The sequence below is a fragment of the Cydia pomonella genome, chromosome 1 (genome assembly GCF_033807575.1).
Source record: "Cydia pomonella isolate Wapato2018A chromosome 1, ilCydPomo1, whole genome shotgun sequence".
In the NCBI taxonomy this organism is placed as follows: Eukaryota; Metazoa; Arthropoda; class Insecta; order Lepidoptera; family Tortricidae; genus Cydia; species Cydia pomonella.
In genome coordinates, this window is record NC_084703.1 from 37,034,297 (window position 1) to 37,056,084 (window position 21,788).

Genomic DNA, 21,788 nt, shown 5'->3' on the forward strand with positions numbered 1-21,788 from the left:
TAACATAGACAAATATAATATAGCCTATTTTTTTTACAATAGCTATGGTTAATATACATCAAATTACCTACGTAAAAATATTTCCATAATTTCAATATCCACAGAGGAAAACGGGGAATACGTTTCTAGGGAGAAGTGGCCGTCCCCTTTCCTCTTATAGATGATATTTCTGGTTGTTTGGTAGTAGCCAAAGACCTCTATCAGACAATCAAAAATGATGATGAAGTCCGAGCCGATTTCGGCCACAGCAACTGCATCTACTGGATACTTTTTTTATAAAACTATATAATTATATTATGTAACAGTAATTATGGGTTTTCCTAATAAGTGGCTTGAGTAAGTACCCGACTTTGTACAGAAAGGAAAGAAAAAATGTGTCCAAAGAAATTAGGAGGCACTTAAAACAACGTTTTCTGATATTGATCCTCGCGTACGAGAAGGTATACTTAGTTAACAGAATGACCTTTACCAGACAGTAGGTACCCTACCCTACCTTTAGTAAAACGCCAAAACTTTCAGACGCGGCAAAAAAATCAATTGTGAGTTACTTTATTTCTTTCGAGGATAATGACACAAACAAGCTGCATGGTGCCAATAAAAGCATACAACTGGGTCGCTTTTGAAAGGTAGTCAGATCGATTGAAATTGAATACAAATTTCACCTGAGGTCATTGGACGGATGGATTGATAATGTGTTGTTACAAAGGATGCTGCGGTTTATGCCGCGCTCTCAATCGCGCCGGACATTACAAGAGAGAATGATATCGTTATGATAAACAACAGTTACTTACAGACCCCATTCATTACCCTACATCTTCTACACTACCTTCACGTCGCGGCTGCTGTCGAGATCGACTGGGACAAATTATGCAGGTATGTCTTTAAATCTATTGTTTGGATTTTTTTACCTAGGTCAGTCCAAATGGGGCATTGAGAAGAAACCAGAAACTACAAAGTGTCAGGTTAATTTTCAATGTAGTCCTCCTCGCCGTGTCCGACGACGGCGACTTCTCCAACTGTTTTTAATCGAAAACATGGAACGCTCTAATGTGACTTGCGAAGCCAAACTTGGTTATGAAAATGCGATTACATGGTGCGCAATGAAGCTGGCCGGCTGGGTTTAGGTATAATTACGAGGGCTTCGGTCGCGTCTTACGGAGATGGCACTTAGCATCCAGGTTTCCAAGCGCCAGCCGCTACTCGTATTATTTTACTCTTTTATGATCAGTTGCGCGCCATTCCGTTTTCCGCATCTCAATTTCCTTCCAGGAATCACTCTGTATACCGCAAGTGGTTAGATGACGCTTGAGGACGTCTTTATGGCGCAAGTACTGACCCCCTGTTTCCTCTCTCCACTAGAGAATTCTAATCAGAATACAGCTTTCGGTAATCTGTTATTGCCCATGTGCACGACGTGGCCACCCCACCTCAGCCGGTGTTTGGTCATAAAGGAAACAGATACAAAAATGACATTCAGTTGTTTTTTCAAACCACCAAGGTTTTTTAGCGTAATTTAATCCACTATATTAGCGTTCTGTTCTGCAGGTAAAAGGCAATGTAAAGTACCTACTCTTCTAATTTCTGTAATAAAACTACCCCTGATTATTTAATTCATTTAGACCGGGTTCGGCACCCGGATGGACTTATTTAATATTTCAATCTGTCTGCTGCAAGTAAGCATACCTACATATAATTAATTAGATTAATAATAAGGGAGGTTATTCTTATTTTATTTCACGGTAGAAAAACCACAAATTTCAAAAGACATTCTACCTTTTAAACATTGGGCTAAAGAGACAACACGAGGAGCATGGAAAAAAAAAGATATGTCAAGGCGACCTGTAGCTTTGCTTCAAGATACTACTTCCTTAGACGTCCTCACATTGGAAAGCAGGACATCACTATATATGCCCATAGCGCTGTCACGCTCGTACATCGGAGCGACGTGCGAAATAACCGCGTTAGATATTGTAACTGATCTGTGTAATTTTCTTCATAGTGACTTTCCACTGACCTTTGACTGATCGAGTAATTTTCGCATTTATAATATTTGCATTGATAGCCATGTTCTCTCGCTTATATTACAATAGTATTTTATACAATTGTGATTTAATAGAGCTTATCAGTCGAGTACCGTGTTTAGACAATGAAACTGCTGAGTTGCCTAAGTAAGGTACGAGATCGTAAAGCTTGATTATAAATATATATATATATATATATAAAATAGTAAGGACATTCTTACACACATTGAATAAGTCCCACGGTAAGAAAAGAAAGAAAACATCCATGACTAAGGAATCTGTGCTCATGACACAAATAAATGCCCTAACCGTGATGCGAACCCATGACCTTCGGCTTCATAGGCAGGGTCACTACCCACTAGGCCAGACCGGTCGTGTAAATAACATTGATGTGTCACAGTTTTCAATTGTTTGGTTGAGTTAAATGTAATACCCGTTCTACAACAACACTATATAAAACGTTTAATTACGTTTATAAAAAAAAAATTAACTCTGCCATTTAGTTTCCTTAAACGTTCTTCCCCATACCTCGAAGTTAAAGGAATTCATTAAAACACGGTGTAGAACAGGGTGGTTCGAAATATGTGATTAGGGTGCAGAGTGGAGCCCGGAGAATACTTTATAAAAAAATGGTGGTTGGTCAATAAGTTTTGATCGGCTAAACTAAAAATGTCAAGCCCCTTGCGCGGCGTTATAATAGTTTACTGCACACTGTACAGTTGAGTCTCTCGTGGCATAATTATCAGACAGAAGTTTTTGTGGCACAAACGAGTGTTTAACAAAATGAAACATCAATTAATCTGTTATCGATAAGTCAGTCATAGATTAATAATTAAAAGGTGTAACTTTTACTTGCTGTAAATCACCGAGAAATATCAAGATTGAAAATCAATTAGAAATCGGTACATCATTTCTTTATTAACTACATATATGTAGCACTTAAAAATAAAAAACGTAAACTGTAGTATACAATGCCAAAAGAATAGCAAAATACCAATATATCAAAGAAGATATCGAACGTGTTGTGTATTTCGCGGTTGCTATCGTCTCATACAATGTTAAAAATATCTATGAGGTTAAGGTAACATCGATAACGGACATTTCGATATTTCCTTTTTTCAATCACTTTATTCTGCCGCCAAAACTTCTGTCTGATAACTATACACCTGCGGTGGCAGCATGTTTGTATTTATCACCTCTCACTTTCGCACTTACATATTTATTAGAACGTGACAGGCATAGTGACAGGTGATAAAAATGCGACCGTGCTTAGCCCGCTGGAGACGATTTTCTAGTCAGACTACTTCTATGGTTAATCTAGTTCGTTGTTACAAACAGATTGGGTCGGAATAAGTCATTTAGATTAATGTTGTTTTCTATGTCACTGATATTGTAATACTAGGTATATACTCCATACTTTCAATGCCAAATAACTAAAACAAAACAATTATTACTTTCGTGAAAACGAATAACTAATATATTATTATTTATAATATTTAAGTAATGTTTACACAAAATAAATACATATTGCACGAGGATTAAAAAAACTAAATATTTTCAAATAAATGTATTAAAAAGTTACAAAATAAATCTTAACTAATTAAATGACTCATAAATGTGTCACACTTTCAAACGCGAAATACAATATGTAATAAAGTAACAGCGATTATTTATCTTTATTATGCTAAGGCACCATTTGAATATTAACATTTTATTATTCTATGTATACGAATATAATATGTACTTTTTAATTATGCAAAATGAGATGCATTTTTGGTACTTGATGGTCGATAACCGTTGCTCCTTTACTTAGGGAGTTTGCCAACCTCGTGCAGGTAGGCGGCAAACAACTTGATCTGAAACCAAGAAAACGAACATTGCTGACATATTAAAAGAAATGGACGCCCAATGCTAATGAAATATATCAAATTATATGGAGCAAACTGACAGAGAATACGTTGTAATAAATGCTAACCAGTAACGCTTCTTTATAATTTAAGTCAAGTAAAGTATTTCATAGAAAAGAAAACTTAATAAAAAAAGTTTAAGTGCCAAAATTGCAAACGCACATTTCAAAACATTGAAAACTTTATGGTTGAATGACTTTTTCGTATGTTGATCAATCGATCATTGTATAAACGTCAAAATGAATAGCGAGGGAATGGAGTCGCTATGTAGGTACACAAATTATTCTAAAATTATTTTCTTTAAATAAAAGTACCAAAATAGGAAATAGAATATAAATATTTTATTAATAACTAGAGTGAGAGAGAGATATGAATGGTCTTCATTTTGCATGACGTCATGCAGTATGCGACTGTCATGCAGGAACATACTACTTTAGAAGAACATTGTATTACGTACATATAAATAAATAAAACGACTTTAAAAATACCTAGATTACTTGAAATAAATTCAATTTGTTGAATAATTTTCTTTTTGGTCTACATTTACTTTTGGCTAGATATAACCTGTCCGCTTTTCTACAATCAACCACGATTGGCTTGGCTTAAAAAGTTCATCATGGCTATCTTGAGCTATGGTAGATGAACCTATGCTATGTTAGATGGTAATGTGAACCTTTCGAACCCCAAGAACACCTAAAGTCGTCGTTACAAGTCGTGCTCACAGCGCCAGGGACAACTATATGTGTGATGGCGTACGCTGTCAAAGAAACCTTGACACTTTCAAGTAAGGTTTACATTAACATTAGCTCGCTTGTGGCCCTTTTACCTTGGCGTAAAGTGACGATTTTGTTTATGACGTTAAGCGTTCAAAAGATTGATTACGAGTTCGATTCAAAATATTTTCATCTACAAAAACAGCAAAGACAAGCAATTCGTAGGTGATATCCCTAGTAATTCAGGAGTCCATAGGGTACGGTGACCGCTTATCACCAGATGGACTGTATGAGTAAACTCATAGATTTTCGTTCGGTGACCACCGTGATAGCCGTTAATTTAGTTATCAACTAAATGAATAATTAAATACCATGATATTACAACGAAATCACATTACCGTAAAACCACCCAACTATAGTCCAAATCTCCCAACTATGGTCCACAAATAAACTCAATTTTTCTCGTTCAGGTGTATATTTTAGTATATTTTTGTAGTTCTAAGGCAAAGTATGTTTATAAATGGAAGGTAAAACTAGGAGTAAACCACAAGGAACATTGGTATAGATACTTAATTTCCTTTTGAACTTGTGGACCATAGTTGCAGTATTGGACTATAGTTGGGTAGTTTTACGGTAGTTCTGTTATAATATCAATAACCCACTGAAAAAAAATTATGGCATCCTTTTTTACGGCCGAAACGAAACTGGAAGCAAAAGTCGTGCCCAATCCGTACGAGCATTACTTTTGTGCGGCCATTTTTTTCGGCTGATTGTGAATCCAGTTAATTATATTATATCAATGTTGGTCAATATTTATCCGTTCAAAACTGGTAGTTAATTCTTTAAAAGTAAAAACTTCCTTGGTTTAGCTTTATGCAATGCTTAGCGACCACATAATGTAACCCAAATAATGTTTAAAAAACTAGTTAAGTTGTAGAGGTTAATAATTTTCAGCAGAAACTTGATAAAATTAACGGGTAATCTATTCAAAGGGAAAGCAAGGGAAAGGGAAAGGGGTGGACGGGTTCCTGGTCTAAGTTCACACTACACGTGGTCGGTACTCACGCCCTCGATGTAGTTCCTGCAGTTGATCTTCTCGTTCTGCGAGTGCGCCATGTCGTCGCCGGCGCCCATGGGCAGCAGCAGCACGTTGCGGCCGCTCGCCTCCTGCAGCGTGATGGTCACGGGGATGGAGCCGCCCTCGCGCGACATGTCTGGCTCAGTCTGTTAAAAAACTCTCTTTACAGTATAGTCGCTAGTATCCGTCCATGCTCTAGTTTTCCTCCACTTGACGGAGTAGCAAATAATATATTTCATTGTTAATTTGCTAAGTGCAATGACCCTATAATGTGCAAAATGTTAAGAAAGTGGACAAAGTCATGAAACCGCTTCTTTATGCAAACGTAAGCTCCCTTTTCTTCTCTAGATTAGAAAATATTTCACAATTTGATGTACACTAAACATAGTTATAGCCCTTCGTTCGATTTTATTCTCGATTTATTTATTATTACTATTTATAAGAGTTAGGAGCGATCAAACATTTGTATGTTTTATTTGCTCCTAATTATAATAATAATAAAAACCGAAAAGAGTCAAACGAATAATATCGCTATGACTGGTATGTATGTATATACATCAAACTGTGTACAGATATTTTCCCTAATGATAATATCTAGAGAGGAAAAATGGGGACAACGTTTGTATGAAAACGCGGTCGCCCACTATCCTCCTGTAATGTACGCTCCTAAAGATGCAGCACGTTATCCAACTAAGGTAACTAATGTATGTATAATCAGTAATTAGAATAATCAATAGTGGTAACTCGTAACCTCTATACAAAACAACGTGCCTCGTAATTGTTGCAGGTGACGCTATTTACTCATTTTAGTAATTTTTTGTGCTATGAAAACTGTCACCTTACAGATCATTTATAACTTCGTAACGTAAAATTAGACTCGGTGGCTGTCGCGGCACAAAAATACAAAAAAGTACTACATGCATATTTTCAGTTGATGGCAAGATCTACTTTTTCGTTTTATAACCTTCTCAAAGAGCTCACTACAGCCCATCTAAAGCAAATGCCATGGAGAGTTAGCTGGGTGCGACTCTAGCTGGCTGACCCCACTAAAACAAAAAAATATTTATACAACAAGTGAAACTCTGTATTGAAGTGAAGCCAGCTAAGCTGGCTGCTGGCAAAATTCCGTCTAACGCATGGTATATGTATAGTATGAATAGGGACCGTCCGCGCTGGAGGGTCAGCCGTCTCATAGCTCAATAATGTCAAGGGTGCGTGCGTGAACTGCCGGTGGCAGCTTGGCGGCGTTAATAGGTAAAATTCTCTCTGAATCGAAAATTTGACCCTTGCCATTATACTTCGCGCCAATAAACAAGACGGCCCTGTGCTACCCCCTACAGTTCAAGCAAGCTCCATATACTGTAAACGTATATGTACATATAGTATTAATTATTGTTGTACCTGGTAGATGAGCCTAGTGGCGCGCGCGGCGGCCTGGTAATGCGGGTGGTGCGGGTCCTCGGTCCACGCGCGCCCGCTCTGCGCGGATATCTTCATCTTGTTCGGCGAGCCGCGCTCGGCCCACTGAAAGTACCCACATTATCTTACAAATGAGTTCGCAAGGCCCTCTATATAGTTCGTGTCATCCACGTACCCGCGCATAATTGTCAAATCTAACCTTTAACAACATGACAATACGAGTCAAGGCACGCGTCTTCGTAAATTACACGATCTATAACTAGCACGTATTTAAACGTACCTACCTTAAAAAAAACTTACAATATTTTATTCAATCAGACGTGTTACTTAGTCATCATTCGCACATGCATTTGTTCCGGAGTCATGGACGTTTTATATGTATACGGACGGCACAAACCTTCTTGTGAATGTAATCAAACACAAGTTGCTCCACTTCCTCGGGCTCCTGGTTGGGCACTATCCTCAGCGAGAACTTTCCAATCACCTTCCCTGGGATCACCGTCTTAGCGCCTGGCTGGTATGCAGCTCCTGAAAGTTAAAAAAAGAATATCTACATACAGTACAGTCCCGAGAAGTAAGTAACTCGGATTCCTACAATCAGTACAGTCACGTCTGAAAATATCGATACGATTAAAGTGCCAAAAATATGTATACACTTCCCTAATATATGGGCCATACAATCGTGTACTTATACATATTTTTGGCATTTCTATCGTGTCGATATTTTCGGACGTGACTGTACTGTAATACATATGTGCAGTCTCGTGGGTCTTATAAGACACTGTTTGACTTTTCGACGTTTCGACATCCACCTAGCCTAGTTGATAGTGCTGCGCGAGAAAATTATTGTTTACTTCGCGGAAAAGGCTTCGATCGAGTGAGATTAGTGAGAAGCCGTTTTAAAGTTTTATTCTGGATCACTGCTTATGATTATTATTATTAGGTATCACAATTCTTAAGGGGATGCTGGAGCTGAGATTTAAATATTTTAGGTGAATATACCCGTCTCGCTAACAGAAGCGGCTCCTAAAACTAGTGCGATAAGGACAACGCCAGGTTAGACGAAAAATCCTGCGTAAAAAATATCAAAAAACGATGTTTCGTACTGTACTGTTTCCTCCTCCAAAACGAAATTTTGAGATTTAAATGATAATGAAATTATTTATGTCGGTCTGTTTTGCTTTTTCGTTTAATTGATGTCAGTTTTGAATACCATGCTTCTCTTTTAGGCCTATTAAATTAGGCCGTTTTTGCGAATATTTGAAGTGCACAAGCGCCTTAAGAAACAAAAATATCAAAAAAAAGCAAAACAATCCGACACAGATATTAATAGTAATAATCGGTGTTAAGAAAATCATTGCTCTAGCTTCAAAAACCAAGTTGGAAACAGTCGAGTACGTTTGTATGGAGAAATGACCACTCCTGTTGCCTCTTAATAGCCCTGAGGATTTCGAAAACTCCGCGTGCACTAGTACCGCGTGTAATAGGCAATTACATTATGATTTGGGTATGTACAGTCAGCAAAACCATTCGGTTAAGATACCCGCATAGAGAGATGCTAAGCTAATAACTTTGCTAACTGTACCATCGTCCCCACTAAGACGGCTAACGGTAACAGTTTAATATGAACCTTCATACATTCCAAGAGGGTATAAAATGTTATACATAATAGGCGTGGCATTCAAAGGGTTAACTGACAATTCCTATACCTTAGTACAAAGATTTGAAGTCCACAAATAGTAATTCAAGTGTTACTCTTAGTACAAGTACCTTCGATTCCATGCAACGACAAGGTCGGGTACCTCCATCGGTGCATAAGCAGCTGCTCTTTGACACCGTTGTGCGCCAGTTTTGGGGTTCCGATTGTGTTCCTGTAAAATTAAACGTTTTTTACTATCCCATGACAAGATCAAAAATTATCAATTGACAAGTATAGTACCGAGTACGATCCACGATGACGCGCAGATTTGTCAAATCTAACCCTTAGTAACATGACAATACGACGCAAGGCAAGCGTCTTCGTGAATGTCACAATCTATAGTTGACAACTAGTAGATATTCCTTAGAAAAAACACTTTTACGTGGATCTCGTCCGCAATAATAAACCCGGTTTCTGACCCAATAGCGATGGTTACTGACAGTTTAAACTCAACTTCTATTGAAAAAAACGACGTATAAGACCATGTAAAAAACTATAATCATCTATTTTTTTCTATCATTTAAAGTTCTCGTATGGATGCAAACTACTTTCAACTCGCATTACAATTTAATCGTAAAAATTCTCTTAAAATAACGTAAAATGACCGCTCAGTATTTTTCGAATAGAGTCTACTATGTTTAACATTAGCAAACTTTAATTTATCTCTTCGCTTCCCGCCGACGGCTCAGATATCGTGTCAGCAAAGCGTATAAAATTACATTTTAAATTAAATACGTCAAGGTCGTTTTTTGGTTGGCATATTTAGATCCCTGGAAATTACCTGTATGCCTCAGGATCGAAATCGATGGAAGTGTATAGTTTCTTTTCGGCTTCCGTCAACGGAGCGACAGACTTGTAGATATCCGTGACTAGGATTTTGCCATCCTTGTCCACCAACTGGTCCATCAGGTAAATGAGATCAGACATAGCTGAAATATAATTCTTGGGTTCTTAACAATGTATTACTGTATCATATTGCACTATACATTAATTATTACGAGATTTGTGCAAGCTGTAAACATTCAATTTTAGGGTAGGATGCCTTTGTCACAATGAATAATTTAACTATTTATTTAACCTTTATTGCACAATACAAAAAAGTATAAATGGCGTACTAAATGCCTTAAGACATTCTCTATCAGTCAACCATTGTAATCTAATAATCAGGTACCGGCGGCAAAAAAGTTGTATTAAATAAACACAATGAACAGTTCGCGCACGAATTACGAGGAAGCCAAAGGATTCCCCGTTTAGGTACTCCCCATGCCTCCGCTAGATGCGAGACCGCAGCAATCCGCTTCCTCAGTCCTCGAATACACGTCTTTCGTGCGCGAATTTAATCTAATATCTAGGATCTAGGTAAGGACTAGAGATGACACGAATATTCGGCAACTATTCGGTATTCGGACAGTTATTCCCTGCTATTTGGACGAATACCGAATATCTGTTGCACCGATTGACCATAAGTTACCAGATGAGCTATAATAAACACACATAATACATATATACACATCGAGAAATCGAATACCAGTTAATTTGTATGAAAATAATTCCGGTATTCAATCTCTTTCGATTTCTTAGACATCGCTTCGACGTCTATTCTACTTGTGTTGTATAAAGTAATGTAATTGTAGAACATAATCTGCAACATATTATCTCAAACTAAATAGAGTAAGCACTACTTAGTCAGTCCATAAGTCCTGTCACAAAGGTATTTTAATTTAACTGATAATATGAATTACAAAGCTTATAATGTAAAACTGTGGTTATAATTCGATAGCTTGCTTTATGTAAATCAAACAAAAACGGAACAAAATAGGTTTCAATTAGATCGTGATTTTATTTACTACTAGTTTACTTTGGTATTGTCGTTAGACGTGAGCACGCGGCTGCACTGTGAAAAATTATACTACTATACAAAAGGGAGTAAAATTCAGAGTCGCATTAATAAAATAGTTAAAATTGTATTTTTTTTTATCGTTTCGTCACCAGCATTTAGTTCTCCGACAAGTCTGTACTTAACCTTATGCCCTTAAAAGGATACTCTTCAGTAACACGCTTTATTGATTTGACTGCCATAAGTAGGTATGGTAAAACATATACAGTAGCAATCTTGTCAGTTCTATTCACATGAACTATATATTAAAATAAAGATAATCTCATACTTTATATGAATTATGCAACACTGCGTAAGCAAATTACGTTAAATTATATTGTAAGTAATTCACTATTAACTAAGCTTTTGAATCATATGTAAGAAAAATAAGGAATTTGACAACATTTATGACAGAACTTATGGACTGAATAAGTAGTTTTACATGGAAATACGATATATGGAAATTATTCCGACTTTTCTAATTTTATAAATAGATTAATCGTGATTTGTTGTTAACCTTTAACGAGTTACTTTGCGTGAATTAGAGATAAAATTATTGCACATTACATAAATCAAGTACAGTTTTATTGTTTTTGTGACAATAACGTAATAAATGGTTGAACATTGTACATACATCTAAGTACCTAGAAACAATGAATGCAACATGAAGTAACTTTATCGGATTAACTTCAAGCGATAGGCACACGTGGTTTCAATTGCGATATGCGGCTGATGGAATGTTTGTCGAGTTCGATAAACAAGTAGGCAAATAAGTAATTAGATAGCAATGTTTGTTCTGGCGATAGGTACCAAATTTCGTGTTCCAACGAGCAGCAGAAGTACATAGCTAAGCGGGTGATGTGTTCGAAATTATTTTCACTTACTCTTACACTCTTACTTTTTAGGGTTCCGTACCCAAAGGGTAAAACAGGACCCTATTACTCCGTCTGTCACCGGGTTGTATCTCATGAACCGTGGTAGTTAAGACAGTTGAAATTTTCACAGATGATGTATTTCTTTTGTCGCTATAACAACAAATACTAAAAAACGGAATGAAATAAATAGCTCCCATACAACAAGCGTGATTTCTTTGCCGTTTTTATAGATAATGAGGGAGCCCTACGTGCGCGAGTCCGACACGCAAGAGGCCGGTTTTTTTCTTTTCCTTCATCTTTCTTGGTAAAGTCGTGTTGAGATCATTTTGACTACCCCGCCCGCTTAGCTGCTTACGACGCTACTTAAAGGTATTGCAAGTTAATTGCTTAGTAAGTAAGTAGTCTATTCATATATTGAATTTCATTGATATAAAACGATTTGGATGAAATTTGAACCTAGATAATTTACAATCCGGAATACAACGTGATATAAGATACTTTTGTTTTGTTAGTTCCATGAGAGTTATGCAAATATAAGGTTTATGAGGCCAAACTCGCAGGAATATCTACCCTCATCTGTTATTTATTTGTGATAAGCCAAGACATGGTTCCATTGCAAATAGGTTGTCTAGTAAAATTGCGTACAATTAGATTTTTTTTTTACTTTTTTTGTTATTTAATCGTATAATATATCAAGTGAAAGCTACTTTTATATATTATATAATCTAACTGTAATAGGTTGCCTTATTAGAAAGTTGTTCAAGTCTATAGTTGCCTACCGTTTATGATGGATGCGGGAATATCTACCCTCATCTGTTATTTATTTGTGATAAGCCAAGACATGGTTCCATTGCAAATAGGTTGTCTAGTAAAATTGCGTACAATTAGATTTTTTTTTTACTTTTTTTGTTATTTAATCGTATAATATATCAAGTGAAAGCTACTTTTATAAATATATAATATAATCTAACTGTAATAGGTTGCCTTATTAGAAAGTTGTTCAAGTCTATAGTTGCCTAGATTTTAGATAAAAATATAACCAATTAAAAATGTAACTAAAATCTAATTGAAACACAAAATATTAATTTGCTAATCCGCGAAAAGATAACGTGCTAGTCAATCAGTGCTAACCCGTTATACGTATTTGCGTATTTTTACATGCAATTAATGTTCCCACCCTCCTACCGCAAAAATAAATACGCAAATAAATACAACAATCCGCCACCGAAAGTACAAAACTTGACACGTCTTTCGCCTCTCTACGAGGCATCCTCAGGAGATGTTGACGGTCCGAAGTCCGACGACTGAAACTGACTGTAGCCTGTATACAGTGGTGTGAAACACGTGTCGAGTTTTGTACTTTCGGTGCTGGATTGTTATATTTATTTGCGAATTTATTTTTGCGGTGGGAGGGTGAGAACATTCATTATAAAAAATACGCAAATAAATATAACGGGTTAGCACTTGCTAGCACGCACAGCATTGACTAACACGTTATCTTTTCGCGGATTAGCAAAATAATATTTTGTGTATTAATTAATATGGATTTCCGCATAGTAACGCCTGATTCTATTCGTTAACTAAAATCTAGACAACCATACCGTCTAGGTAACCATGGACTGGACCAACTTTTTACTAATGCAACCACACACAGTACACAGTTACAGTATACAGTCAGATTATATATAAAATAAGCTTTCGTTTGATATAATCTTATCTTATAACTTTAAACGAGCAATTCTTGTATATATATATATATATATATATACATATATATATATATATATATATATATATTTCAGGGATCTCGGAAACGGCTCTAACGATTTCGCTGAAATTTGGTATATGGGGGTTTTTGGGGGGTAAACAATCGATCTAGATTAGTCTTATGTTTGGGAAAACGCGTGTTTTCGAGTTTTCATGCGTTTTTCTTTCGACACAGAATATGGTTGCTAATTTCATGTTGCAGGCCACTGTCCGTCTGGTCCAGCGGGTAAAGACACGGACGGCAAGAAACAACCAGCGTTACGGGTTCGAATCCCGCCCGATGACAAACTTTTGTTTTTTTTTTATATGTACAAGTGTATATATAATTTTTAAATTTTTATTGTTTTTAGACAAGTTTAAAACAATGTAGTTAATTTTTGAGATAACAATATATACTCCTCAAACGAAAACAAGGGCCACTCATTTTTTTGGCTGTAACTTAAAACATACTTACTTATTTTATGTGATATATTTTTTTACAATAAAAAATGGCATTCTTTTTTTACAATTTTCAACATATTACAATAAATAGTTATAACCGAGCTTTGCGCGGTCGCCCAGGTACTATATGATGAAATAACAAAGTAAAAAAAAACTGTCCATACTCAATTTAACTAATTGCAATGTGTCAATGTAAATATTATCTATCATTAATTTCTTATTCAAAATAAATAACAGATGAGGGTAGACGTTTCTTATAACGTATCTTAGACCAAATGTTTGTATTTAACAATTCGCAATACTTCTGGAATTTTCTGATTGACACAATACCCATGCCCATACTTGCTTACGAGCCACAATACCTACAATTGAGTCATTACTCAGAAATGATGTTATTTATTGCTACATACCTAAGCAACATGTAGGTATTATGGCATTTATGGCTAGGAATACAATGTTGCAACATAATTCGTTTCTAAAAATAATCAATGAAAGAAGCAGGGTTTAAAGAAAGTTTATGTGTATAAATACTTGAAATTTAAGTCCCTGACAAAAATTATAATATCGTAACAATGGAGCCAGTTGTGTACAAACAAAAAAGCGGCCAAGTGCGAGTCGGACTCGCCCATGAAGGGTTCCGTACCATTTATGACATATTAAAAAAACTACTTACTGGATCTCGTTCAAACCAATTTTCGGTGGAAATTTCCATGGTAATGTACATCATATATTTTTTTTTAGTTTCATCATTCCCTTATTTTAGAAGTTACACACATTTTACCACTTTGGAAGTGTCTCTCGCGCAAAATATTCAGTTTAGAAAGAAAATATATTAGAAACCTCAATATCATTTTTGAAGACCTATCTATAGATACCCCACACGTATGGGTTTGATGAAAAAAATGTTTGAGTTTCAGTTCTAAGTATGGGGAACCCCCAAAATGTATTGTTTTTTTTTCTATTTTGCTGTGAAAATCTTAATGCGGTTCACAGAATACACCTACTTACCAAGTTTCAACAGTATAGTTCTTATAAATTCGGAAAAAAGTGCCTTTGACATACGGACGGACAGACAGACACACATGACGAATCCATAAGGGTTCCGTTTTTTCCATTTGGCTACCAAACCCTAAAAAGAAATCTCCAAATGGGTCTAGCTACTTTTCGTGATGAATATATACCACAAAATATGCGCTGCACCACCTGTTTATTACATAAGACATTTCAAGGAGGAGAGACGTCGACCATTTCTTATTTTTTCTTACAAGGGGGGGGGGGGGGGGGATCTTTATAATTCTTACGTAAAATGTACAAATTTAATAAACTATAAATTATGATGTGTTCATTAGTGCAAAGGAGCCCGCTCAGATGGGTACAAGCAAACTATTTCCATGGTAGTAGGAGATACGTATAGGAATATCTCATCATCTGACGTAATAAATAAATGCAGCCAAACATAAAGCAATCATTTATACACATAAACAAACAGCCTCACTCCATTTGCACATAACTTTAGTAAATCAGTGAATGCTGTGCAAATAGCATGTGGTTTAATTTTACATACCTTCATGTACAGTTCCACCATAAACACCACTGTGCAGATCCATTTTGGCACATTCAACTTCCAAAAAATAGTAGCTTATGCCACGGAGGCCATATGTGATACACGGCTTAGTGGTCCCTAACCAGTAGTTGTCAGATATGCACACATAGTCCACTGTGTCGAAGAAACCCTCAGGTTTTAATTGCTCAATTAAGAGAGCATCTAGACCTTCTGACCCAGACTCTTCCATACATTCAAATACAAATTTCAAGTTCACTGGGAGCTATAAAGGAAAAATATATGCAGTGTTACAATTAGTTGAACACTTTATTATACAATAACACAGCAAAAGACATATTAACATAACACATAACATTTGTACAAATTCTTCTAGTTAACCATTGAGTATCTAAGGGAGAGTCAGATACAACAGAGTTGTTGCTGTATCCCCATTTGCTCTGACCTTCTAGATATTCAGTACACTATTACTAAATTTGTCGCAAAACTAAGTGGCAAGTTAGGTCATAATGCCATCTCTTTCACTCTAGGTTAGTCTTAACAAGGGTAAAGGAGACAGCATTATGATCTCAGTCGCTAGTTAGTTTTGCAGCAAGTATAGTACTTCACAATGGAATATAGATATTGAAATAATTTGTATGCATGTATCAATTTCCCAGGCAGAGACTCATCACTCACTCCACTATCATCAGTGATAAAGGAAAGTGATGATTCATCACTTTCTCCCTTTATCCCATCTTGTGCTCACAGGACAAGGACTGCAGGATAACTACATGTAAGTAAGTTATAGGCAACAAACTCTACAAGTAGCCATACAAATTGTATTTTATTAGTATAAAATACTATATAATACCTATCATTTATATTTTTCAAAATATTGGGACAAAATTGAGTAATTTTGTACCACACATTCTGGCATTTGAAACAGGACTTGGTAAAGCTTAAAAACTGCAGCCATTAAGGCAGCAGCAGTGGTGCATTAACTATAATATATGTTGAGTAAGCCGGACTACAAGAACAGAAGCCTTTATAATGAACCTAGCATTAACTCAATATTACAAATTCCCACCAAGAAGCTGAACTGAACATGGAAATAGCTAATTACAATGATATTCATTTGAGTATAGATATGTGCTATCTTACCTCCTCCCCAACAGCTTTGTATGCATTAATTGCATGTAGCCATCCAAGCACAGGGCCTTTATCATCAGTTGAGCCACGGCCATATAGCTTGTCATTACATTCCACTAACTCAAATGGCTCAGTGTCCCAGCCATCCGACTTTAAAGCAGGCTGCACGTCTAAATGCCCATAAATGCATATTGTGTTCTTATTGGGATCCTAGGCGAGATAAAAGAAACAAAGGTAAAAGCAAGGCAAAAGAGATAAACAAAATAGGGTGCTGAAACAGTCTTTAACCTGTTGGGAGATGAAATAGGTTACGAGGGTTGATTGAAAAATTCGCGGCCTGGCCAATTAAAAAAAAAACTATTTTCTTTTTTCTGCCGCCATTTTGAACTGTCTTCCAGCGAAATTTCAATTGGCGTCTATATTTAAAAGCAATTTTACGGCATATTTAAAGTTACGTGTCGGTAGATATCCCGGGAGGCCAACAAGGTGACTAACACGGACAATGTGGCAATTATATGCGAAATGATAATAAAAGACCGGCGATTAAAGGTGCGGGAAATAGCTGACATTGTAGGCATCTCTTATGAAAGAACTCAAAATATTATAGTCAACGAATTAGGTTTTTCCAAGGTGTCGGCAAGATGGGTCCCGAGGCTTCTTTCAGTGGAACAAAAAATCGCTCGCCGTACTAATTCACGTGAATGTCTAGACCTGTATGAAGCCGATACTCGAGACTTTTTGGACAGATTTGTAACTATGGACGAGACGTGGGTCCACCACTATACACCAGAGACCAAACAGCAATCGAAGCAGTGGGTTCGTCCTGGATCTCCGCCTCCCAAAAAAGCTAAAGCAATCGTGTCGGCCAATAAAGTCATGGCATCTGTTTTCTGGGATGCAAAGGGAATAATAATGGTTGACTATCTCCAGAGAGGAAAAACTATAAATTCCGACTATTATTGCGAGTTATTACGCAGATTACGCGAGGCTCTGAAGATAAAAAGACCTGGAATGTTGACAAAGAAAGTTGTCTTCCACCAGGACAATGCACGTGTTCACACGTCACTAAAATCGATGGCGGAGATTGCCAAATGTGGGTTTGAATTATTGCCCCACCTACCCTATTCACCCGATTTAGCACCCGATGGTGCTTTCATCTGTTCCCCAATTTATAAAACATATGGGTGTAATAATTTTCAAGCAACAAGGTCCAAGCTGAGGTGGATGCCTATTTTGAAGGTCTCGAGGAAAGCTTCTTCAAAAGTGGTGTAATGGCTCTGGAATCCAGATGGAACAAGTGCATTCAACTCGACGGGGACTATGTAGGAAAATAAAAATAAATTAAAAAACCTCTGTTTTGTTTTTAATATTCAGCCCGCGAATTTTTCAATCCACCCTCGTATATCTTGTTACAAGGTCTTTACGACCAACCTCTCTAATCTTATTACAGTATAGGTATTTGTCAGAGAAACAACTTTTTTGCAATGTTGAAACATAATTACAACTAACTTTCTAATGCAGTAACTTACGTTTCCCAAGACTCCAACTAGAACAGGGGGTAGTTTAACTTCCTTTTGATCAATGGTCTGGAAGCCGACATCTCTGAGCTCCGTGCGAGCGCCCACCTCTTTCAACTTATCCTGCATCCAGTGTACCATGCGTACGCAATCATACCGGTTTTTTATATCACACGATATCGAAGGAATCGCAACCGCTTCTTTCAAAAGGTTCTTATAAGTAGTAATATTAGCATCTACATGCTTAAATATTGCTGGCAGAGTTTTTTCTGTTGCCATTTTTAAGGGAGACTTGAGAGATTCAGAATACTTTTGCCTTCGGTAGCCCAACTGGCACTGATTAAATCTAGCAACAGCAATTGTCGGCAATTTATTATCAATGCAAACACGTACGGCTTTTGAAATAAAAGGAGAGGGAAACATGATTAGAGCATTTCGACATGACGTTGACGTTTACGTTCCGGTTTACGACTATTATTGTCACACTCACACTTGTCTTATGAGGCTTAAAATGAAATATTGTCTGTCAAGCCATTTCCGTCAGTAGAATATAGCAGCAAATTAAAAAAAAATGGCGCAAAGGGTTATCGTCCCATTTGAATTTCACGCCTTTTTTCTACTGACTAAGTTGTTTGACTGGCTATATATAGTTCAAATGGAGTTTGACCAGCATCATTTCAAACATAGAATAGATAGAGAGTGTTTGTCTTACGCTAGTAAAAAAGTAAAAAGTGATGAGTACTATATTTTTTCTTTTTATTTACTCACAAATTGGGATTGCCCTGGTTTGCCTGACTATAGCTTAGTAAGGAACTGTGGCATTTCAAATATATACAGAGGAGAGTACTGTCATGAATCATACTGTCTTTGTCTTACGCTAGTACTAGCACCCAAAAGAAAGTTTACAGTACATATGGGGCTACTTTATAGCACTAGTGCGAGAAGTAGCATATTACGTTACTGTGTCGAACATTTAAAGGGCCATATGTACTGTAAAACGTTGTACGATACATGTGCGAATAGGTAATTCGCAATTCGTGTCGATTCGAAACGCAAACGCGTACGTAACGTTTCGCTGTCGAAAATATTTACACTAGGGGTACAGTTTGTTAGGGTATCGCGTATTAAAGTTACATATTTCGTCATTTTTTGTGTATAGATTTTTATTGCAAGGAACAGTGAGAAGATTCAGTTTTTTGAATAATGGTCTGCATGAAGTTAATACCGGAACACCACAAATCACGCGTATACACTGCTTTTGAGCTATAACCAATCCATTTATATTTGACCCGTTACCCCATACCTACAGTTATATCATATCGTAGACTAGATGACACGTAGCCATGATACGCTTGGATTGCTGTTTTTTGGCTAGTAATTTTCGTTAAATGCCAAAGGACATAGGCAAAACTGTTTAGTTTCTTACACGCGCTTTCAATATGATGTGTCCAGTGACACCTATCATCAACTAAAATCCCAAGAAATTTGACTTGCTCTGACTCTGTAATTTGTTGGTCATTAATTAAGTATATGAAACTAACATTTTTTCTTTTTCCCCATATCCATTCCAGAATTGCAAATATGTGGTCTTGCTAATGTTGACTTGCAGACTATTTTTATTTAGCCAACCTATTATTAGATGTCTCACTAAAATACTGAATTAGTTTACAATAGTTTATTTATCTTTGAGTTTTTACAATTAAAACAATACAAATCCTTCCTTCAATCGCTTGAGTTTTTCCTCTAAGTCGTAATCTAACTGTCAATGTCACATTTTACCAAAACCGCGGCAAAACTATCTGTCACTTGTCAAACACTTGACAGAATAAAACTAAAAGATCGTTCGAGATATCCTTAATATCTAATACTATTATATTGGCAAGTGCTGCATTAATATCATTTTTGTCATTAGTTTTGTTTTCGCTGAATGCGATAACAGATACATCATCAGTGAAGAGAATGCAATGATGATTAGTGCTTAATGGCAAATCGTTGATATATATCAGGAACAGTAACGGCCCTAAGATACTCCCCTGAGGCACACCGACAGTATGAGTCATGTAGTCTGATTTGTAGCTTACATATTCATTATCTTCTTGATCTCCACATATTGCTGTCTGTTACTAAGATAGCTTTGTAACCAATCTAGTACTTTACCACGTAATCCGCAGTTTTCACATTTGGACAAAAGCAGATTATGTTCCAAATCGAACGCCTTGCTCATGTCGAAAAATATAGGAGTCGTCGAGGTTCAGTTATCAAACAATTGAGCAAACAACGTGTTTAAACAACACATACATTTGAGAAAAAATTGCTTGCTGCTAGATGTAGAAATCTGGCAGAAATTGTATTCTGTATACGCCAACCCTGAATAATATATTTCATAAGTTTTGGCTCTATCGATTTCGATAAAATTTGTTATATAGGGGTTTTCGGGGCATAAAATCGAAAGTTTTATGCGTTTTTCGAGCAAGGCTCGGACTCCCAGATATTTAAAACCTATATTGCATAGGTACCATCGCCCACACTGTTAACTGTCCATCGGTGGACCTTATTATAAAAGGCATAAGGTCCACCAGTGGGCAGTTAAGAGTGTTGCTGTTTGTACTATACCTATGCTTTTATTCATATTTAAGTAAAAAATTGATTCAAACCTAAACTATAATTAACGCATATACTTAAAAAAGGATAATATTTTATTTGATCCTTTTTGAAGTCGGATTTCTTTTTTTTGTACATAGATTTAGAAAATAACGATTTATAAAACGTGAATCGTTATTCGACTAAACATTCCTTAAACGAAAAGATTACTCTGCCAAATGAAAATCTTCTAATAATAGTTCTGCTAATTTACACAGAAGCGAACTGACCCCAATAGTCTGCGTAACGTTAGTCGACCAAAATTTACATCTACAAATGAATCACTCTGCGAAACGATATTCGGCGAATCGTTGTCCGCGAATCGATAATCGGCGAAATAATTGTCGGAGAATAATTAGGTACCACATTTAAAAAGAAGCCTTATATGTAGACTTATTTTTAAATGGAACAAAAATGAAATAGAATAAGATTTTGAGTGTTAGAAACTTGTCTTATTTTTACCAGTGTTTTATGTATTTACCCGACCTGATCCTATTCCAATTATTTTTTTTAAAGTGATGAATAATGTAGCAATTGTAACTAGAACTATTTCGAGCATAAGTGGAATAATTTAGTGAGTTTTTTAACTTTGAAAAGAAACAACTTTGAGTAATTAGGTATATTTTACAGTTGGACAGTCATGTTGACTTTAACCTTTGAGTTATGTTTTGTGACAAATTGTAATAGTTTTCATGTGATGATGTGTGAACATAATGAGTTGTCGACAAAATTTTATACCACGAGCCGCCATCTTTGTGACGTCATAACTATCCCCTCCACCTAAGAGAAAAGTAAGTATACTGTGTTTGTACACGTACAATAGAGCCGTTAACCACGTATAGTACTATGAATTTTATCGACAAATACCAATACCAATGTTTTTTCTCAACAATTTTAAAAATGCACCCTTCAAAGTTTTATGGCACCAAACACGACTGCACTTGGTTAATGTTCCATTATCTGCCCATTTACCTGACGCACATTTAAAAAGTAATCATTCGATAGCTTATGAATTAGGGTATAAATTTCAAGCTTATGACACCACGAATTTTCCGCAATTACTCGAGAATTAATAACAAAGATAAAAATTGTCTACAAAAATTTTTTTTACATTTTTTTTCGAAACAGAGGTTGTTGACCTGT

At 36.3% G+C, this 21,788-nt stretch overlaps 1 protein-coding gene across 1 annotated transcript; it reads right to left on the reverse strand.

The window, feature by feature from the left end:
• Positions 1–2,913: 2,913 nt before the first annotated feature.
• LOC133521757 (cytosolic non-specific dipeptidase) lies at positions 2,914–18,432 on the reverse strand. Its single transcript, XM_061856826.1, has 9 exons — positions 18,018–18,432; positions 16,501–16,698; positions 15,361–15,622; positions 9,619–9,766; positions 8,909–9,009; positions 7,536–7,666; positions 7,121–7,243; positions 5,707–5,865; positions 2,914–3,877 (listed from the first exon to the last, which is right to left on the reverse strand). Exons 1-9 carry the CDS (start codon positions 18,426–18,428, stop codon positions 3,827–3,829), a joined length of 1,584 nt encoding a protein of 527 aa, XP_061712810.1. The 5' UTR covers positions 18,429–18,432; the 3' UTR covers positions 2,914–3,826.
• Positions 18,433–21,788: the final 3,356 nt, after the last annotated feature.